At 35.2% G+C, this 20,526-nt stretch overlaps 1 protein-coding gene across 1 annotated transcript; it reads left to right on the plus strand.

Annotated features, from left to right (window-relative positions):
• Positions 1-1,154: 1,154 nt before the first annotated feature.
• On the plus strand, positions 1,155-20,047 carry napab (N-ethylmaleimide-sensitive factor attachment protein, alpha b). The gene is made up of 11 exons (XM_053500822.1): positions 1,155-1,478; positions 3,164-3,243; positions 6,679-6,795; positions 7,829-7,875; positions 8,271-8,348; positions 9,318-9,373; positions 9,874-9,958; positions 17,302-17,406; positions 17,508-17,576; positions 17,972-18,022; positions 19,292-20,047. The coding sequence occupies exons 1-11, from the start codon at positions 1,381-1,383 to the stop codon at positions 19,391-19,393; spliced, it is 888 nt and encodes a 295-aa protein (XP_053356797.1). The 5' UTR covers positions 1,155-1,380; the 3' UTR covers positions 19,394-20,047.
• Positions 20,048-20,526: the final 479 nt, after the last annotated feature.

Genomic DNA, 20,526 nt, shown 5'->3' on the forward strand with positions numbered 1-20,526 from the left:
CTTTGTTCTTGCAAGAACTACTACAGAAAGGCTAACCTCTGTGTCTTAAAATAACAACTAACTTTTTTTTTGTTGTTGTTGTTACGTAATTACCTAATTCCATATATGACAGTTGTTATTTTTAGACACAAATGTCAGCTGAAGCCGCACGGTGGCTTAGTGGTCAGCACTTTTGCCTTGCACCCCCAGGGTCTGGGTTCGATTCCCGCCCCTGTGTGCTTGGGGAGTTTCCTCTGGTTACTCCGGTTTCCTCCCACAGTTCAAATACATGCAGATTAGGCTGATGTGTGTGAATGTGTGTTTCCTGTGATGGATTGGCACTCCATCCAGGGTGTATCCCACCTCGTGCCCTAAGTCTTCAGGGATATGCTCCAGGCCCCCCGCAACCCTGTAGATAGAATAAAGTGCTATAAATGATGAGTGAAAACAGTTTGGAACAGTATGATTAAGTGTGTTTGCAAAACACATCAAGCACCATGATGAAACTGGCTCTCATGAAGACCATCATCTCAGGAAAGCACGACCAAAGCTTAGCTCTGCTGCAGAGGGGAAGTTCATTTAGAGTTACCATCCACAAAAATCACCAATTAACAGCACCTCAGATTCAAGCTGCTATGAAGGCTTTACAGAGCATGAGTAGCAGACACATCTCAATATCACCTGTTCCAGTGAGATTATTGTGTATTTATTTTTGTAAATAATAATAATAAAAAAAACAGCACGAATTTAGATGTGTCCAAACTTTTGACTGGTAGTGTAGATACATTAGTTTTTTGTGCGTTCCGTATGTGTTTATGAACTTGTGGCCAGTTTGTCACTGTTTACAATTTTGTACAATTTAAATGTTAATACGTGAAAAGAAATGCCAGGCTTGTTTTTGCACATTGCTGCACTGAGAACCTACCAGAAAAAAAGCGTAAGCGCTTGCGAAATGCTTTTCTCTGTAAGTTCTCAGCGGTGTCGAATGAACTGTTTACCGTCTGAAACCAAACAATCACAAGCTGTTCTTTAGTCACATGATCTCGCTCGCGCTATGGTACTTTTATTTTGTGTAGTGCGGGAGGCATCCTATTGATACAGCTAGTGAGCAACAGAACAAAATTCCCCTTAAATACACCCACTCAACACAATCCTATACCACGTGTTGTAATATATAGTATTTTGGTATTAGGAAAAATATGTTCATTAGATTGTGCAGAGAGTTAGTAGTCATTACCGAAATATCTTATTAGAGAACCATGAGCGCTCGTTGTATTTTTTAACGGACTTTTCTTTTGAAACGAAGGTTTCCCATCACGGTGGCCATCACGGAAACGTTCATGGTTTGTGTTGATGTGGCTGAAGACTGGCGGCTCCAAACGTTAACAGTTTACAAGAAATATGGAAACCTCAGCTAAAGAAAAAGAGGCCATGGCTCTAATGGCGGAAGCCGAAAAGAAAGTCAAATCATCGCAATCTTTCTTTGGCTCGTTGTTTGGGTGAGCAGTCCTTATACAAACTGTCTGCTAGCAGCAGCTCAGCTAGTACTCGTTAGCCAGCTACAGAGTCGATAGCTTAGATGTTCAATTTAAGGCGAGCGGACTAACTGTCATTATAACTAGAGCGCGATCATATCCCATACTTCATAAATTAAACCGACGAGCGGTTGTCTTTTATTAGTGGTGGTTGCGAAGCGAGGCACTACAATTATTATCTCACAGGCTTATTATTAGTTGTGCTTGCGATGCGAAACGAAGAATTACTATTGTTATCTCACAGGCTTATTATTATTTTTTTCATTATTATTATTATTCCGTACAAAAGTATGGCGCGTAACTAATCCCGTACCGTTTGTCGTAGACCCATGAATGTGGTGTCAAATACTGATGGATCGTTCATGAACGATTCGTTCGTTTTGAACGAATCTTTAACGTGACTCAGAAGAAGAAGTAGTCTCGTAGAGTGATTCGTTCATTTTTTTTACTGGGCGCGCATGCGCAAATCATCACAAAACCTCTGTAGGTCATGTAAAGGAAACAGGATTGAGCGATTCTTTTACAATGACTCTTCTACTCCGAGTCGTGCGTTCTTTATCACGTGTCTCCCATAGACATGACAAAAGAACCCAGTGTAAGTATGTATCCAGTGATGTAAACGTTGAAGCACTTTTTGTAAGTTGCTCTGGATAAGAGCGTCTGCCAAATCCCTAAATGTAAATAGAGTTGGAGATTTGGTCAGGAATAATGCTGTCCTTAACACAGAGAAATACCGACAGATACTTATCCATTATGCAGTACTATCAGGGAGGTGTTGATCCCAGATTTATTGGTCCCAGATTTATTCTGCAACAGAACAATGACCACAAACATCCAGCCAATTTCATTAAGATTTGTCTTCAACATAGAGAAGCACAAGGAGTCCTGGAAGTGATGGTTTGAGCCCACAGAAGAGTTACATGAAGACACAGTAGGATTTGAGAAAGCTTACATCCATAGAAGTTTCGTGGTTAGTTCTCCCAGATATTGAATTAACAGCCTACCTTCCGAGTTCCTTCAAAAACTGTGTGCATGTGTACCTAGAAGAATGGATGGCAATTTTGGTTTTGCAGGCAAAGGGTCATCACAACTAATTTAAATAATTAAACTTGGATTTCCCGTCTGTTTATTTACTTTACTGTCCATTTTATAATCGATGAACACTTTTTGAATTATTTTGGGAAATTGTCCAAAATGGTTTAAAAACATTTTTTATGGACATGGAAATTTTGGTCCATTACAGAACATACTAACGTTTCCATCATCCACAAATAACTGTGTTTTACGAGAGTATTGCTTCTTAATCTTTTGAGATTTTAGGCGATTGATGCATTACTGCAAGCTACAGGACTAGAGTCTGAAGCTGAGTGGCAGGAAAAGAAAGAATACCGCTTTGTACAAGACATGAAATTTAAACAGTCAACAATTTACCCTAAATTTTAATGATTATTAGATACTTTTAAAAGTTTTTACACTTTACACAAAATCAGACATTATTGCTATTGCCATATATAATTAAATCAACTGAAATCATTTATGTATATTATTATTAGCTGTTTTGCTCACTAAGTAAACGGCTGTTCTGTTATATAAGTAAATACGGAAATCATCCTGCTATGAGTAAATGATTTTTTTTTTTGCTTACTCAGGGGATCTTCGAAAATGGAGGAAGCATGTGACATGTATGGGAGAGCCGGCAACATGTTCAAGATGGCAAAGAACTGGAGTGGTAATGTCTGAGCACATTAATATTCAGATGATTGAATTTACGTGTCTGTGTAGCACACATTCTTAATTTTATCAAGCAAGAGAAAACAAGTATACATCATGTACACATTAAGGTTTGCAATGAATAAGGAATGTTTAGTGTCTTTAAGAGAAAAAACAAACGGCCAAAAACAACATACATTTCCGTTCCCAATGCACAAGTACTGCTCGACTGTGTGGTGGTTTCACTGGTGGTTGCTCTCTGTCGCAATCTCATTTAAAATCATGACTCTTTGTAACGTGTACTTCCGTTCATCAGCCTTATTTTATGCCATTAAAATGTGGTTTGGATTTGCTCGAGTGTTACTTTTGTAGAAATTATTTTTGCTTAATTTAAGGTAGAAAAAGGTGCCATTAAACAAATATATTATTTAAATAATAATTTTTTCATTTTTTAGCATATTTGTCACACTTAAAGGACTGAGATCGTCAAACAGTCATAAACAACACTCACTCACTCACTCACTCACTCACTCATTATCTATACCGCTTTATTCTGTATTCAGGGTCCCGGGGACAATTACAAACAATATCGTGATATTACACAAAAATAACGCACAACATTGTTAATTGATTAAATTTATTAAGGGAAAAAAGTTGCAACTTTGCTTACACTTCAAATATTGACATAGTACAAATAGTGCAGAATCTTTAATATTAAATAACCTAGGATGGTGAACATTGACTTTTTTTGTTTTATAAATATACAATTATTAAAACTTTTTGATCATTTCCAAATTTAAATGACACAAATTCCCAAAATCTAGTCTTAGACTTTTGAATATCTAAATATATATTAAATATATATATCCATCAGAGGTCTAAATAACAATCATGTGGTCCTCACCAATGTCTATAAACTAACTAATAACCTAAGACCTGTGATTTATTCAGTTATGTAATTAATAAGACCTTTGTTGGTCAGTTAAATTAATTTAATTAATGTGTCTCCTTTCGTTTCGGAATTGATTCTTACTAGTCATGCATGACAGAGTCCGGTGATCTTTTAAGAAAATATTGCAGGTTGCAGGCAGGTACATAGCTGCATTTATTCAGAGTCAGCCCAATTATTAATAAACATACAGAAAAATTTAATCCCTCTGTCATTACATCCACATAGAGCAACCACGCATGCAGATTTATTATTAGAGGCTCTCTTTTCCCCTTATTGGTGTCCATTACTGTTGTTTACACTGTGCTTATATAGCACCAGCACAAAAACTCTTTTGTTTTTGTCATAAAGATGGAGCGGGCTCAGATGCTTACCATGGCAGATAATGTCCTGTAAGGAAAAAAAAAGCTGTGTGTGTGGCGGTGGGTGGGGGCTGGTCTTTGATCTGCGAACATTTGAGCAGGTCAGATAGGTTGGGGTGGCCCTCTTATCGAGTCGATGCAGGATTAAAAAAGAATTACTCATTATTAACTTTTTTTTTAAGTATATATGCAAATTTTCAAATGTTACGTTGTCTAAAATGGAAAGAATCCTTAAAAAATGTGTCAGTGCTCGCAGAACATACAAACTGCCTTCATATTTCAGTGTTTATCAGATTCAGATCAGGTTTTAATACTCCAAAAATTGTAAGTAACAGAGCTGCTTGAGAACATCAGTCACCATTCTTAATATTGAATAGAATCGAATTAAAAATCACAATGCCTGTAATGTAATTAAATTTAATTGACTACCTATAGTATGATTCAAAGTTCTATTAGTTCTATTAGTTCAACCAGCAATCAGAAACAAAGTGGACAAGTGCGTCCAGTCTAATTCTGTAGCATGAAGAATTACCTTCCACAGCAATAACTTGAAGAAAAGGTTTTTTAGGGTTTTATAAGTGTTTCACATAATTTTGAAAATATTTTAATATTAGATAGCATTTATTTGCACAGCTATCATAAGATACAGCTACTGAATCCTAATGGAATCAAGGCCTGGACCTTTACTTGTCCATTCCAATTTTATTTTATTTTTTTTTCATACATTTTTGTTTTCTATAGCCGTTCAGATATTTGATGGGTTTGGGGGATTTTTGGTCTGTTTCATGACCTAGGTGCTTTGTCTCACTGAAGGCAGGTTTGCCATGACCTTTGGCTGCTAAACAAGTTTAGATCATCCGTGATGGACAGAGGGTACGAAGTGTTTGTGGACACATTATACTTGGTATGATACCAGGACTGTCCACCTCGAAAAATCAGTCTATAGAATATTGTTCTAGAACTTTGTGGCCTCCACATTCTTTGTGGCAAGAACGGGCTTTATCCTAGCCACCCTTCAATTACAGCCATTCAGTCTTTTTTTTTTTTTTTTTTTTTTTTTTTTTTTTTTATAAATTTAGTCCTGTCCAATTCTTTTTTCCCCGATTTTCTCCCCAATCTAGTCGTGGCCAATTACTCCCCGTCACTAGGGGGCTCCCACACACATCGAGGCTACTACAACCACTCAGTCGGGAGGGCGAAAGCTATCCCGTGTTTCCTCCGAACCACGTGACGCGAGCCGACCGCATCTTTTCGAACTGCTCGCTCACGCACCGTTAGGGGCGGAGTAACACACTCGGAGGAAAGCGCTAGCCGCTCCCACCGTGTGCGCGAGCTCACAGACGCCCCTGATTGGCTGTAGCGCCGTGACTAATGTGGGAGCGCAAGTACCTCTCATCCCTCCCCCCTGAGAGAGCTCGGCCAATCAGCTCTCTCTGTGCCTCCGGCTGTGAGAGGAAAACAGCATCACCCGGGGTTCGAACCAGCGACCTCCGGATGATAGGGCGAGCGCTTTACCACTGCGCCACTCGGAGGCCATTCAGTCTTTTTAAATGTGATATAAAAAAATTGGCACAGTTGTTGAGTCCTTTGGGTCACATGATGTAGATCTTGGATTTTCTTTATGTCTCTTAGGATTTAATGGTCTGACTCTGACCTTGATAAAAATTAGCTGGAACGTCCAATCTTGGGAAGATTTTCTTTAGAGACTTTTTTTTTGAAGACTCCCCATTTTTAAATATTATTGTTCAGCCCTTAGAAACAATTGAGGACCATCCAATTGTTAGAAGGGTCATAGTCGACGTTCTTTCTTCTTGACATGATGTAGACACAGATCTGACCCTACCAGATTTACTTTTATATAGAAAATCAAACTTCTTGATGATTAATTAATCATGTCGTAGGCATTGTGTACTTATTTTTGCCCACCCAGTTTCTGAATGTTGGTTTACTTTTTGGCAAGATGGCTGCATTTTTTTGGCGTGTCATTCTACTCATTTGTTTGTAGTAGCATGTGAGTATCACCCAATTGTCATGTAGCCCCTATTAAACATAATTTATAATAGGGTTTACCTTTGACTCTAGGCTTTAACCCATAACTGTACATTTTTATAGTGTAACTCATACAGAATTTTGGTCCTTTTAGCTGCAGGAAATGCCTTCTCTCAGGCAGCGCTTCTTCACCTTCAGATGCAGAGCAAGCATGATGCGGCAACAAACTTCATCGATGCAGGCAATGCCTTTAAAAAAGCTGACCCTCAAGGTTTGTCCTGCTTATGTTTTTATCACTAGTAAAAAACTGTTTACAATCTTAATGGTATTTCTTAAGCTAAAAATGTAAACCTGTTTACGACAATGAGGTTCAAATTGTCTCAACACTTATGTTTTGGCAATTTAATGAAAAAAAATTTTTAATAGTGTTTTTTTAACATAAAAACTAAACCATAACCTGAACATGTTTTGCAAGAAATATGTATAATCCAGTGTTTGCCACAGGTCTAAAATATACTTAGCTAGCTAGTAGAACAGGTTGGTATTACATGGCTGAACATAAATGGTCTAGTGCATATGACAAAGAACAAATGGATGTGACCTTTCACACAGTATTTTGAAGACAAACAAACAAAAAGATTTAATCATTTTTTAAATGGGGACAATAATGGCAGTGTTTGTCAGAGCAGGTAAACTTCCTGGGTTTTTCAAGAAGGAGATCAAGTGTTTCCAGTCTCTTGTGTTTCCAGTCTGTCAAATGTCCTGAGGTATAAAATTATGTAATTGGGTTAGGTTTAATGATGTAATAATGGTTAACATGTATTACATTTTGTTTTTCAGTGTACTAAACTTTGCTTGTATAAATTTTTTTTGTTTATATTGATACAAAATTTACATTGATTTATAAAGAAATAAAAAGGAGTCTTTTTGTTATTCATATTATTTTAATTAAAATTAAATGTCGGTATCAGGTATGAAATGATTAGTATTGAATGGTTGATAAATCTGGACCTATGTAATGAATACCTCTAAACACCTGGCCATCTTATCGGTTTAAGCAAAAATAAAGAACAAAAAGATTTAACTATTATTTTATAAATGGCAAAGCAGAACTTCTGAAGTTTAGAAAGAAATCTGCCCCTTAGCACGAGTCTCATAATTAATCAATGACTTAAGAATTATGACCAAGTTCAGAACTAAGGACATATTTTTCTACTGATTAGTATCTCCTAAAGACATTCATATTCTCTGAAATAAAGAAAAAAAGTCACCCACAATTTAATTGCATTCTTTTGTTCCTACAGAGGCCATTAACTGCCTGAATAGGGCAATCGAGATTTACACAGATATGGTAAGTCTCCATTTAACATCAGTCTAATGTAACTGAACATTCATTTGCTGTTTCTTTTTCAACATAACTAAATTGTCTTGTTTTTAATATTGAGAAAATTTTTGCTAAGATATTGCATTTTTTATGTTGTATTGTCCGGAGTCAACAAAAGAAAGCATGTAGGCTTATAAACAGATTGAGAGTTAGTTGAGCACTAGATCTGATCAGTGTTAAATGAAATGAGGTCTTAAATGTGTAAATTATATTACACATGGGGCTAAAGTGATTTTGGACTATGATGGTTTTGTGAAAAAGATAGACAGTATATACTAGTCCACAGTAAACAAAACATCTTAGGTGCAGCCTGTATATATCAGGCCTGTTTGTGTTTATCAGAAATTGTTCTTGCATTTCAGGGTCGTTTCACAATTGCAGCGAAGCATCACGTGACCATTGCAGAGATCTTTGAAACAGAATTAGTTGATATCGATAAGGTAAGATGTTCTGCTTTATTATTTAAAAAAAGCTCCTATTTATCTATTTTATTTATTTATAATAACTTTTAGGTGCTATAAATCACCATTGGCTATGATTCTGTTAATATGATTGTTTGTACCTTTATTTGCTGCTCTGGTAAATATGTTAGAATGATTAATTAAAAATAGCAATTTAAACAGCAAACACACAAATAATGTATCAAAATAGGTGCAATTTGTTGCAAATTGTGCTTTGAAAAAACTGTTTGGCTTCCCGTTGAAGTATTTCAATTTTAGTTAATGGTTATGCTATACATATTGTTTGTTATTTGTTAACATATACAGCACCAAGGCAAAGGTTTGGACACTCCTTCTAATTCAGTGCTTTGTGTTCAGCCATTTATTTTGTACATTCTAGAACAGTACTAGAGATTACCAAACTTTGAACTATCACACATGGCATTAGGTAATTAAGTAAAAAGAAGATTTAGCTGTTATTTGAAGACATTATGGTCAGCTGGTCAGGAATAGTTCTTGAAAGAACAGTATTGTCAAGTACATTTGCAAAACCCATCAAGAACTACAATCAAACTGGCTCCCATGCAGAATATCCCAGGAAAGCAAGACTTAAACTGACCTCTGCTGCAGAGGAGATGTTACCAGCCTCAAAAATCACCAATTAACAGCATGTCAGATTAGAGCTGTTATGGAGGCTTTACAGATCATACTTTAAGTAGCAGACACATCTCAATATCAACTGTTCAAAGGAGAATATTGCATATTTTGGATGTCTTTAAAAATAAAAAAGGAAAGACCATGGCAGTAGAAGGTGTGTCCAGACGTTTGACTGGTAGTGTATATAGGTGGTTGTCATTGTAAATGGGCATGAAAGGATGAAATGAAAGACACTGGTAGTTTACTGGACTTAAGTGTTACTTGTAAATGCAAGTAGGGGAAAAAGCTAACATATTATTTACTTTTTTTCAGGCAATAGCTCACTATGAACAAGCAGCTGATTACTACAAAGGAGAGGAATCCACAAGGTTAGCATATTCATTTTTATCACAATTTTTTTTATTGACAATCCTGTCAATTCCTTTTTGTTTTCTTTTTTCCAACATAACTTTACACACTTGAAGGATAGCTCTGTTGATGTGATGGTGCCCTCTGCCCCCAGGGCACAGCCGATCTGCTCCGTAGAATGAGCCGGGAGTGCCACTCACAATCTCAATTAATAGCGAGGACACTTTTCTGTTACACTGTACACATTAATTTACCTGGATTTATTTAATTTAACTGTTTAATATATCTGAGGCTAATTTGTCGGTCATTGGTCCTGGCCAATTAAGCTAAAGACTGAAGGAGTTATCGGGTGGTGCATCATTTATTATGCATAAAGACTCTACACATTAAAATTATTTCATATCTGGGGTGCTGGTTATGTGAATAAATTAACCATTGTGTATGGCTATTCTATTAAAAATGCATATTATTTCGAGGCTGCTTCGATCAGTGTGACTAAGTGATTGTTTCTTCACTACAGCTCAGCTAACAAGTATCTGCTTAAAGTTGCTGCCTATGCAGCTCAGCTGGAGCAGTATCCAAAGGCCATTGAGATATATGAGCAAGTGAGTATACTCCTCCTGTGTCTTTAAAAAAAATTATATATATATATATATATATATATATATATATATATATATATATATATTATTTTTTTTTTTTTTTTTTTATTGTTTCATTATGCTGGTTATTATGACAAATTTACAGTCTGGCCTATTACACATTAACATATTATATTTGTAATGTTTTCAAACTTATGCTGAGATCATGAACAATCACAGAAACTACAAACATTCAATCATCCCTAAATGCACAAATTATTATTAAAGCTTTTACTCATTCCCCACCACTGTCCATGAGAAAAAGCTTTGTGCTTTATGCTTGGATGAGATCTTGTAGCCAGCATTTCAAAGAATCTGACTGCTTGAGAGCTATTCGGATTTGAACAGACTTACTGTTCCACAAAATGTTTTTTTGACAAACACAGAAAAGTCGCTTTATCTCATCTCAGTATACAGACTAGGGAAGCTTTAAGCTTAAACCTCTGCCAAAGACTTTGATGAGCAAACAAATGTGTTCTCTCCTCTCTCTTTTTTTTTAAGACTCTTTAATTTCCATTAAAACTGCCAATAATTTTTGAAAAAAAGCACAGAACATTCATGGGTATTTCAAAAACTTATTAATATCAAAAACAAGCAAGAGCCAAGATCAGAAAAGCTAAACCCATGACTTAATTAATATGCAGTTGACTAAGAGCAACTTTAATTATGCAATTATAGACTAGCACAATAGTCATGATTGATCAGGGAAAAGACATCAATTTTACCATTCTTGATGGATTTCACATAAGGTTAGCTAAAGTAATAAACCGTTTTTTAAAACTTGTAATAAAAGAAGAATCAAACAGACACAGACTTGCCTTGCAGCAACAGTTGAAGCGAAATCTTATTTAAGATACAAAGTGTCAAAAATGTCTTCTGTCACTGTAAAGTTAAAAAGAGTGCTAGGTCCCAGTACGATAACAGGAACACTTTTTGCACTGAAAAGAGACATTTTGTGGTATACTTTTTGACCTGTCAGAGGTTTCCTAGGATGCAGGGGAAACAAATAAACCCCTAATTGTTTAAATGATTCCAGAGCCTTCACGTTAACTACTTTGGTTATCTAACCATACAAGATATTGGGAAAAAAAAAATGCACCTTGTCAATGAGGTAGAGCAGCTTATTGATCTTTAATGCTTTCTTATAAAAAAAAAAAAAAAGATGGATGGAGGATGGTTCTGTAAGCTTCTTAAACTACAGTATATAAGTCCATAAATGTTTGTACAGTGGCAAAATTATTGGTATTTCCTCTCTCGTTGTAAATTAAATACTGTATTTAATTTACAGTACTGTATACTGTAAATACTGATTTTTAGTTCAGACTGCTGTATATGTAAATGAGTAATTCCATCTCAAATCAACCAATGAAAGAGAAATTTTCCACCATCACCTCTCAGATTTTGCTGATTTTTTCACCAATTGTTGATCTTGCCATGAAAATAAAAACCCCCAATTTTTTTGTCCCAACTCCCACTCGTTAAAAAATGGCAGCCATCTCAATTTTTGGCCTCAAAGTGCTTTTAGACATGTCACGCCCCTTTTTGAAATCCTCTTTTCCTTGATAACTCGCTTGCTTTATGTCATATGGAGATGAAACTGGGTACATTTATGTAAGTTTTTATGTAGATTCAGATTCTGCAATCGGAATTTGGCTATCTGCTGTGGTTATGGAGATATTTCTGAAAAAACGTTTTTTGGGGGTACCCCTTTTCGACCCCCCAGAACCCAAGGTCTGTATCAGTATGTATATATGTTACTCAAAAAAATAGGGGTTACTTCACATCACCTTATCTTGAAAATAAATAAAAACCAGGGGTGTGTTATGCCCTGTTTTATAGAAATCATCAAAAATTAATTGTCCAGGTTTTGCAAATGTTTTACGATTTGATACACATTTTATATACAGAGAATGTACATGGATGTACAAAATAGGCCTCATCTACCAGTAAATGTGTCATTTTATGGGGGTACATGTAAGATACATGGATCACTGTCAAACAGTATCCTGTAACTGAACCATTCAGGTTCATACTGATCAGAAAGTTGAATTATCTCCTACCAACATCATGAGTGACCTCGCACTTAAGGAACTTGGTGATTGCATCATCTTTTTCTTGGTGCTAATTAAGTGCAGAAAAACAAAAGCAGGTGAGTGTGTTTTATTGATGTTAATTTATTAACTGAAGCTTTCCAATGTAGTTTGTTATCTTAATCACAATCTGATTACAAAGACCAGATGGCAAAGCTTGTCTGTTCTTTGGATTCTCGTGACTATATGTTGCACAGGTGTGAGCAGTGCCCCCTCTAAATCAAAACTATCTGATTATCTTGATTAGGGCAGGGCAATATGGGCAAAAATATTTATCACGATATATATTTAAATATTTGCGATAATGATATAACTGACGATATGATTGACACGAGACAAAGCAGCTGTTTGTATGTGCATTAAAGCTATATAAAATTTTAACAGTGCAAATGCAAATTCCACACCACTGAAGTTGCACCATTTTTACAAACCAATTCTGGTTCATGTGTTTCATTCAACGATCCGCTTTCGCCTTTCTTATTCTCCGCCGCCGCCAAGCTTTTTCCGCCATAAGCGTTTGGAAACAAAGGCACTGCACATGCATGTTTTACCCATATTCTATCGCGATATTTCATTTTCTTATCATTGCCTAACATTGTACCGGTATTACCGTGGAAGGTATGATATGGCCCAGCCCTAATCTTGATGGTATATTCGAAAATGCTGATTTGGACCCAGATGACACTGTTCAGTTCAAGCAGTGGATTTCATTATGAGGCTTTGTGAAAAATGTGACCCCCGCACAGCTCATCACTATACAGCCAAGGCCCAAGCTGCTTATTTGAAAGAACTGAAAAAGAAACTTTCCATTGGAAAGGAGGCTGTTATCCTCATGGATTTTGCTGAATGTTATTTTTTATTTGTCAGGATGCTTTTCAAGGTTTTCATTGGGATACATCCCAGGTGATTCTGCATCCTTTCGTGGTTTACTATAGGGGTGGTAGTGAAAACAATGGTTCACTAAGTTGCAAATGTTTTTGTGTCGTCAGTAATGAAAGGGAACACAATGCTATTGTTGTTCACAAGTTTATTAAGGTTCTCATGAATCCACTGAAAGTTCTTTTACCAAATTTAAATCATGTGCATTACTTCTCAGATGGTGCAGCCAGCCAGTACAAGAATTATATATATTTTTTTTTTTACAAATTTGTGGAGGCATTTCCTATCAAAATGACTTTGGTAGCTACAAAGTGCATGCCTTTCCTAGTTGATATTATTTGTGTCACTGCAACTTGACAGGTCTCGTACATGTACATGTACATGTACCTTTTTGTCTTATTCCATGAACTCTTTTTTGTGGGCTTTGTTCTTTCAGAATCACATACCCAGGGTGATGAAAAAAAACTGTGATTAGTCCTTTTAGTGTAGAGAGATGAATAACGTCATTATCAGTCTTTGACTAGACATGCATTACAGAAGAATTTGAGGTAACTTTTACTTTGAAAGGAGCAGATTTTATGAGTATGCATTAAGTATTCTACAGATATTGCAGTACATTTCTGTGTGTCAAATCATTAAATGTTGCAAAACCTGGACAATTAATTTTTGATGATTTCTATAAAACAGGGCATAACACACCCCTGTTTTTTATTTATTTTTAATATAAGGTGATGTGAAGTAACCCCTATTTTTTTTAGTAACATATATACATACAGACCTTGGGTTCTGGGGGGTCGAAAAGGGGTACCCCCAAAAAACGTTTTTTCAGAAATATCTCCATAACCACAGCAGATAGCCAAATTCCGATTGCAGAATCTGAATCTACATAAAAACTTACATAAATGTACCCAGTTTCATCTCCATATGACATAAAGCAAGCGAGTTATCAAGGAAAAGAGGATTTCAAAAAGGGGCGTGGCATGTCTAAAAGCACTTTGAGGCCAAAAATTGAGATGGCTGCCATTTTTTAACGAGTGGGAGTTGGGACAAAAACCGATCATATCGTCGGTTTTTATTTTCATGGCAATATCAACAATTGGTGAATAAATCAGCAAAATCTGTGATCATGTGGTGGAACCCACTGGTTGATTTGAGATGGAATCACCCAAATACAGATCAGGTAAACTATGTAGAAATTACAACATTTTAAAAAAGTTGTTCCCTCTTTTTGAGGAACTAATAGTACTTGGACAAGCTAGCATCTTAAAAATAAACTGCCACGGTTAATACTTGGTCGCAGATTCTTTGCCCTTAATAACCAGCTACAGTCTAGAACTCACGAGACATCGTCAGATCCTGGGTTTCATCATTTATGAAACTCTGCCTTTACTTCAGCCGGTTTTAGTTTGTGTGTTTTGCAAGTGAAATGCATGCTAAATTGCATTAAGGTCAGATAATTGGCTTGGCCATTGAAGTACATTCCCAGGTTTAGAATTCACATTTCTGCTTTTGTCAGTTCCATTGTCAGTCATACATGCAGAAGTACTTTTCCTTCTCCCTTTTTCCATAGAATCTTGTTCCAAGACTTTACACATGTCTTTTGACAAACTCTAATCTTATCCTCCTGTTTGGAGGATTAATCTTTAAGGTAAAACCTGTATTTACTGAGAAGAAGGCTTTTTTTTATTTTTAACTTTGTCATCTACTACTGTTGTTCTGTGTTTATTTTTCTAGAGTTCTGGATTTATGCAAATAGTTCCATGTACTAAGTAGTCGAATTGACTACACCTAATGTTTTTGCTATTTCTCCAAGAGTTTTTTTTTAATTATTTTTAGACTAATAATGGTTTGCTTTGCTCTTAGTGACAGTTCTTTGGACTCCATATTAATGGTTGACAGCAACATATTTCCAAATGCCAATGCAACACTTGATAGCAACTCTAAAGTTTCTTTGTTAGAGTTCATTCGCTTGTATTTGACATAATGACAGAACAACTCTCTTTTGAAGGACGATTTTTAACACAAGCCATTTGGGGATTTTTCTTGTTTTGACTTATGGGCCCCATAAGGTTCTGATTTGTCTGTTCTGCTACTCACAGGAGTCACCACAAAGACAGACACACCAGCAGATTTATAGACTGTTCCTTTATTGTCAGCCCTAGTCAGTTTCTGAAATGTAACAACTGTCCAAAAGTATGTTATAGTTTTTATTAAATCCATTTTAACAATTACTGTTTTAATCTTGTTTGGCACTCTCAATCAGGATTCAGCTTAATATTAGCATTAACGCTGCCAGCAAAACCTCACTGTCTGACATCTTTAACACCTTACCTTTGTGTTGGGTGATGGTGCTTTGCTGTGCTTTACAGTGTTACCTTGCATAGCCTCCAAGGTGGTGTTCACATGCCATAAATGTTATGCCGCAGTTAGACCAAATGCACATATCAGTTTATACTGTTATTGTGTCCATCAGCCAGGTCCACTGTGGATTTTCAAAAGAAACAGTTTATCATCCTACTCTGAAGAGTTTACAAAATTTCAGAATTCATGCAATCTTTGTGTGTATATATATATATATATATATATATATACACAGTATCATATAGATGAGTGAATTTACATACGTAACCTTTCTATAGTTTCTCTGTCAACTACATCATGACCATAAAATCTGTGTTTGATGGTACTTTGCTCCATTAGCTGACACAGCCTTTCTGAACAGGTGGAAAATGTTGTGTACAAAACTTAAGTATTATTTATATTTGTGTTGTAAATATGTGTAGTATTTGTTAAAATCAAGGCATACAGACAGTACTTTGTTCCAATATGTGTTTTATAAGAGGCAGAGATGATACGGAAGATAGAATTTAAAGCCATGGAGGGTGCGCTTTTTTTAATTTTAAATAAACAAACAAACATTATTGTAAGGTCAAAATAATATTTCCTATCATGATGTTTTTTTCCTTCTGATAAGTCCGTAATAGAAATTCTGTCAAAGGTGTGTTATGAATTGTTGTGTCAGAATTGGTGTAACATCAGAACTACTGTAATTGAATGTCAAAATGTCATAATGTCCTGAGTTTAAAAAGTCTATACCAAACCAAACCGGAGATTGATAATAAATTGAGATATTGAAATTATTTAAATGAGAAAATTAAAAAATAGACTTTTAAAATACAATTGTAAAAAGTTGTTCTTAATTTTTAATGTTTTTTTAATCCAGTTATGAAAATAGAGAAACCCTCAACTGGAAGAAAAAAAAAATCTTTAAATTGAATGGGCACCAATTTTCACAAACAATCAAAAAAAAATCAGAAAGCCTCCTCAGAAGAGTGGAGGCTGTCAAATGATGCTTTTGTAATGTTATGCTCAACATGCTCATATACACTTCCGTTTAAAAGTTTGGGGTCACTTTTCCATGATCGTTTCTGATTTTTATTTCTTTCTACATTGTAAAGGAATGCTGAAAGCCTCCAAAAATGCTTTAATCTCCTTTAGACAGTTAATGGTGAGATGTGTCTGCTACTTATGCTCTGTAAAGACTTCATAACGCCTCTAATCTGAGGTGCTGTTAATTGGTCGTTTTTCTACGGCAGAGGTAGGTTTTGGTCTCGCCCCTCTGGGATGGCCTTCATGACAGCCAGTTTCATTATGGTGCTTGACGGGTTTTGCAGATGCACTTGACAATACTGTTCTTGCAAGAACTATTACAGAAAGGCTGACCTCTGTGTCTTAAAATAACAACTAACTGTGTTATTTTATAGTTTTGAAATCCCCAGTATTGTTGTAGAAAGTAGGAAATAAACACTAAACAAAAACAAAGAAATTTGCAAATGAGCCCAAACTTTTGAACGGTAGTGTACGTAGGTCAGGTGTTCACATAAATTTGGCCATATAGCGTTTTATTCGCCACACTGTATTCTGTGTGGAGTTATTTTTCTATTCAAAGTTCATGCAGTAGTTGATAGTGGAAGATCTTAGAGCTTTTGTCTTATGATCTGGTACTCAGTAACTAGCAGCCATGTTAAAGTGCACTGTGTGTTTAGACAGCAGATAGCAGTTTTGACAGGTTAAGTTTCTGACCGCGCTCCAACTTAATAAATGTTCATTGACTTGGCCACATGGTGAAGTAGAGTGCAACACAATCCAATTTATAAACATTGCGCACAATTTATGATTTTCCCACATTTGTCATAATAGACTTAATGTGTTAGAAAATATAGTTGCATGTTTTCTCTATACAACTATTTTTGATGTTCAAATTTCTAAAAACTCTCTCACTGTGTGTGTGCGTGTGTGTGTGTGTGTGTGTGCGCGCGCGTTTGTTTGTGTTTGCAGGTTGGAGCACAAGCAATGGACAACACACTATTAAAATACAGTGCTAAGGATTATTTCTTTAAAGCAGCACTCTGCCACTTCTGTGTTGATATGCTTAATGCCAAGGTTACAAACTGAAGCCTAAAATATATATTCATTATTTATTTAAAATATATGAGGGCTTTCTATTTTTTTTTTTACTTATCTTATACTGTGTTCCTCAACAGCTGGCTTTGCAGAAGTATGAGGAAATGTTTCCTGCCTTTTCAGACTCCCGGGAATGCAAATTGATCAAGGTGAGCTTTCTGTTATTAAACCTGTTCCTATTATTAAGACTATTCTATTAAGTAAAAATTCACAAGTCACATGCTTGGTTGCTTTTTGTTGTCTTTTTTTAATATGGTGTGCATATTGACTACTATTAAATCTATATGATCAATTTTTGGCAGTTTATAATCTGTACTTTTTGCAAGCTAGCTAATGTTAGCAAGCTAACTGCCTACTGCTGTATTTGTGCAAAGCTAAAATTGTTTTAAATGTTAGTGCTTATTAATAATGCATTATGCATTTAAGCTGAAGAAGAAAAACATATAATGGAATGGAATATGGATTATAAATATTATCGCTTTACAGGGGAGAGTAAAGAATAGTTGCTGTAGAAAATTATTTACATTTCCTTTCATTCACACAGAAACTATTAGATGCATATGAGGAACAGAATGTTGATGCGTATACTGACTCGGTAAGTAACCCTTTTGGCCACATTTGATAAAAATCTCCTGCAGCTTATTAATTAAATAAATAATTATTAATTATTCTTTATAGTGCATCACTAACTTGACAATTAAAAAATCTTTCTTAAAAATTAAAACATTTATTTTGGATAATAATTTACTTTTGTTTTTTAATAAATTTTTTGCTACTTTTTTACATAATGCTTTTGATTTTGTAAAGAAAACCAATATAATCATAAACAACGGTGATTTTTTTTTTTAAAAAGGGCTTTCAGTAACATGCTAAAATATTAGCTAGTTGCTGTATTTATAATGAATTGATACAGTGTATGTTTCTCACTGTGATGATGAAATGAACGCTAAATATATTCATTTACATTCATGCTTATTTGGTTCAGACTGCATTTAAACTTGGATTTTAGATTTTAACACAAATGTTATGGTGCAAACAAGTGGTTTATTTACAATCTGCTGTTGGAATGTGTTGGAATGATCAGTACAAAAATATGAGCATATGATCAGCTATTAAACAATTTTGAAACTTTTACAAAGTGCTAGCTATTTCCCATTTATTTACATTTTATCACACAAAACTATTATTTTTTCATTGTAGCAAAATCATCCAAAATTCCAGCTTAATATTTTATATTTCCTGAAATTCATCACTTAAAAAAATAGACAATCATATTTAGGGAAAATGCAATATTACAAAAGCCTTACTGCATCTATTAGTCCATGAGTATTTGAAAAGTGATGCAAATTTTGTTTTTGTCCCTGTACATCACCACATCAAACTATTGGAATATGAATAAATCATCTTTGGGGTTCATAGAACATTGCATATACATTGGCTGGTAAAGTACATCAAGGGAGGAAACTCATGATATTTATGGGTTCCAGACATTAGACAGTCAGGCCCTGTGAAAGTTTTTGTATTTAAATATTAAAATAAAATTCTAATATTTAATTTTTATAGTTTGACCAATTCATTTTGACCCGGTGAGAATCACGGAACTATGTACTGTAAAAGCAGCTCCTTTTGCAAACTGTAATAAAATATTCTTTTATATACATTAATATTAGTTTCCTTGAATTAAAGCTGAAAGTCTGCTGCTTTATCAAATCTCCATTGTTTCATTTAAAATTTATTGCGGTTGTCCACAGATGCGGAAGTATGACACAAATGCTTACATATAAATGTAGTGAAAATTAAAGACAATAATGTCATTATATCTCTCTTCCTTTTTGTTTTATTTTACCTGACTATTGTTTTTTAGGTGAAAGAGTTTGACACAATCTCCAGACTGGACCAGTGGCTCACCACTATCCTGCTGCGTATTAAGAAAACCATACAAGAGGATGAGAGTGACCTACGTTAACCTTATTTTTTTGCTCCACCTCTGCTGCTTATACCCTGAGCTTTCCTTTGTTTTCTTTTTCATCCTATTAATAGCAGTGCATTGTCTTCATTCAAGTGTTTTTTCCCCTCTGCCTTCATCTCTGCAGCTCATACATGGATTATGGGCCATATTCAAATGCAGAAAACACTAAGACATACATATTTTTGTTTAGACATGCAGTTTTGAAAAGTGCCTTGGAACTGAAACCAATTGCATTCCTTGCTAAAGGACAGTTGATGCTGTGGGTTCATGCTTTGTGCCCAAAGACTCCTTTGCGCCAACGTTTATTACTATGCACGAAATGCCTTTAGCCGCAGTTCATGACATCTTATGACCCTCTTATTTACTGTTGTTGATTGCATCAATGATGCAACTATGAATTCACTGCAATAACTTTTTACTGCACAACTCATGATTGCCTTCCTTGTGTATCCTCAGTTCCCCAGTTATTTTTCTTTCCTTGATTGTTCTATATTTTAAACAGCAATGAACGTTGATAAATATGCTTCAGTGTGATTTATAGTAATTTTCTCTAAAATGTATGAAGGTAAATATATTATTGAACTGTAAACTTTTTAAAGTTAAGTTAGAGTTCATTGCATAATAAAATAATTTCATGTTCGAGAAAAAAAAGGTTTTGGTTTATCAAGTGCGTGTGCTGTTTAACTCATGCAGAATGTTTCTCCGCTGAGATGATGGGTTTTAAGATAAATAGTGATTGTTAGGTCCTAGAGACATCATTTGATTCAGTTATGTGTTATGATTCATTCGCATGGCAACTATTCAGACTTTGGCAGGCAGCACAGCATCTTGTGCCACAGTTACATTTACTTTATCAAATTTCATATAAATTATTCTGATAGAAATTTCACATTCAGAAAGCATTCAACCCGCATATGCACTTATGCTAAGGGTGTTTTAGACGTATGTAAATCAAATTTAGTGTTAATTTTTCCGTACATATGGAGAGTTAAATAAGTACAAATATGACGGTGAGTATACCGTATAAGGTGTCCTATATGCTGGTGAACATCTGCCAACATTTACATATGTTTATGGAAAATGCTTCTGTCAGTGCCGACATGAAAATAGGTAAGGTTAAAATTGTTTCA

The sequence above is a fragment of the Clarias gariepinus genome, chromosome 7 (assembly GCF_024256425.1).
Source record: "Clarias gariepinus isolate MV-2021 ecotype Netherlands chromosome 7, CGAR_prim_01v2, whole genome shotgun sequence".
In the NCBI taxonomy this organism is placed as follows: Eukaryota; Metazoa; Chordata; class Actinopteri; order Siluriformes; family Clariidae; genus Clarias; species Clarias gariepinus.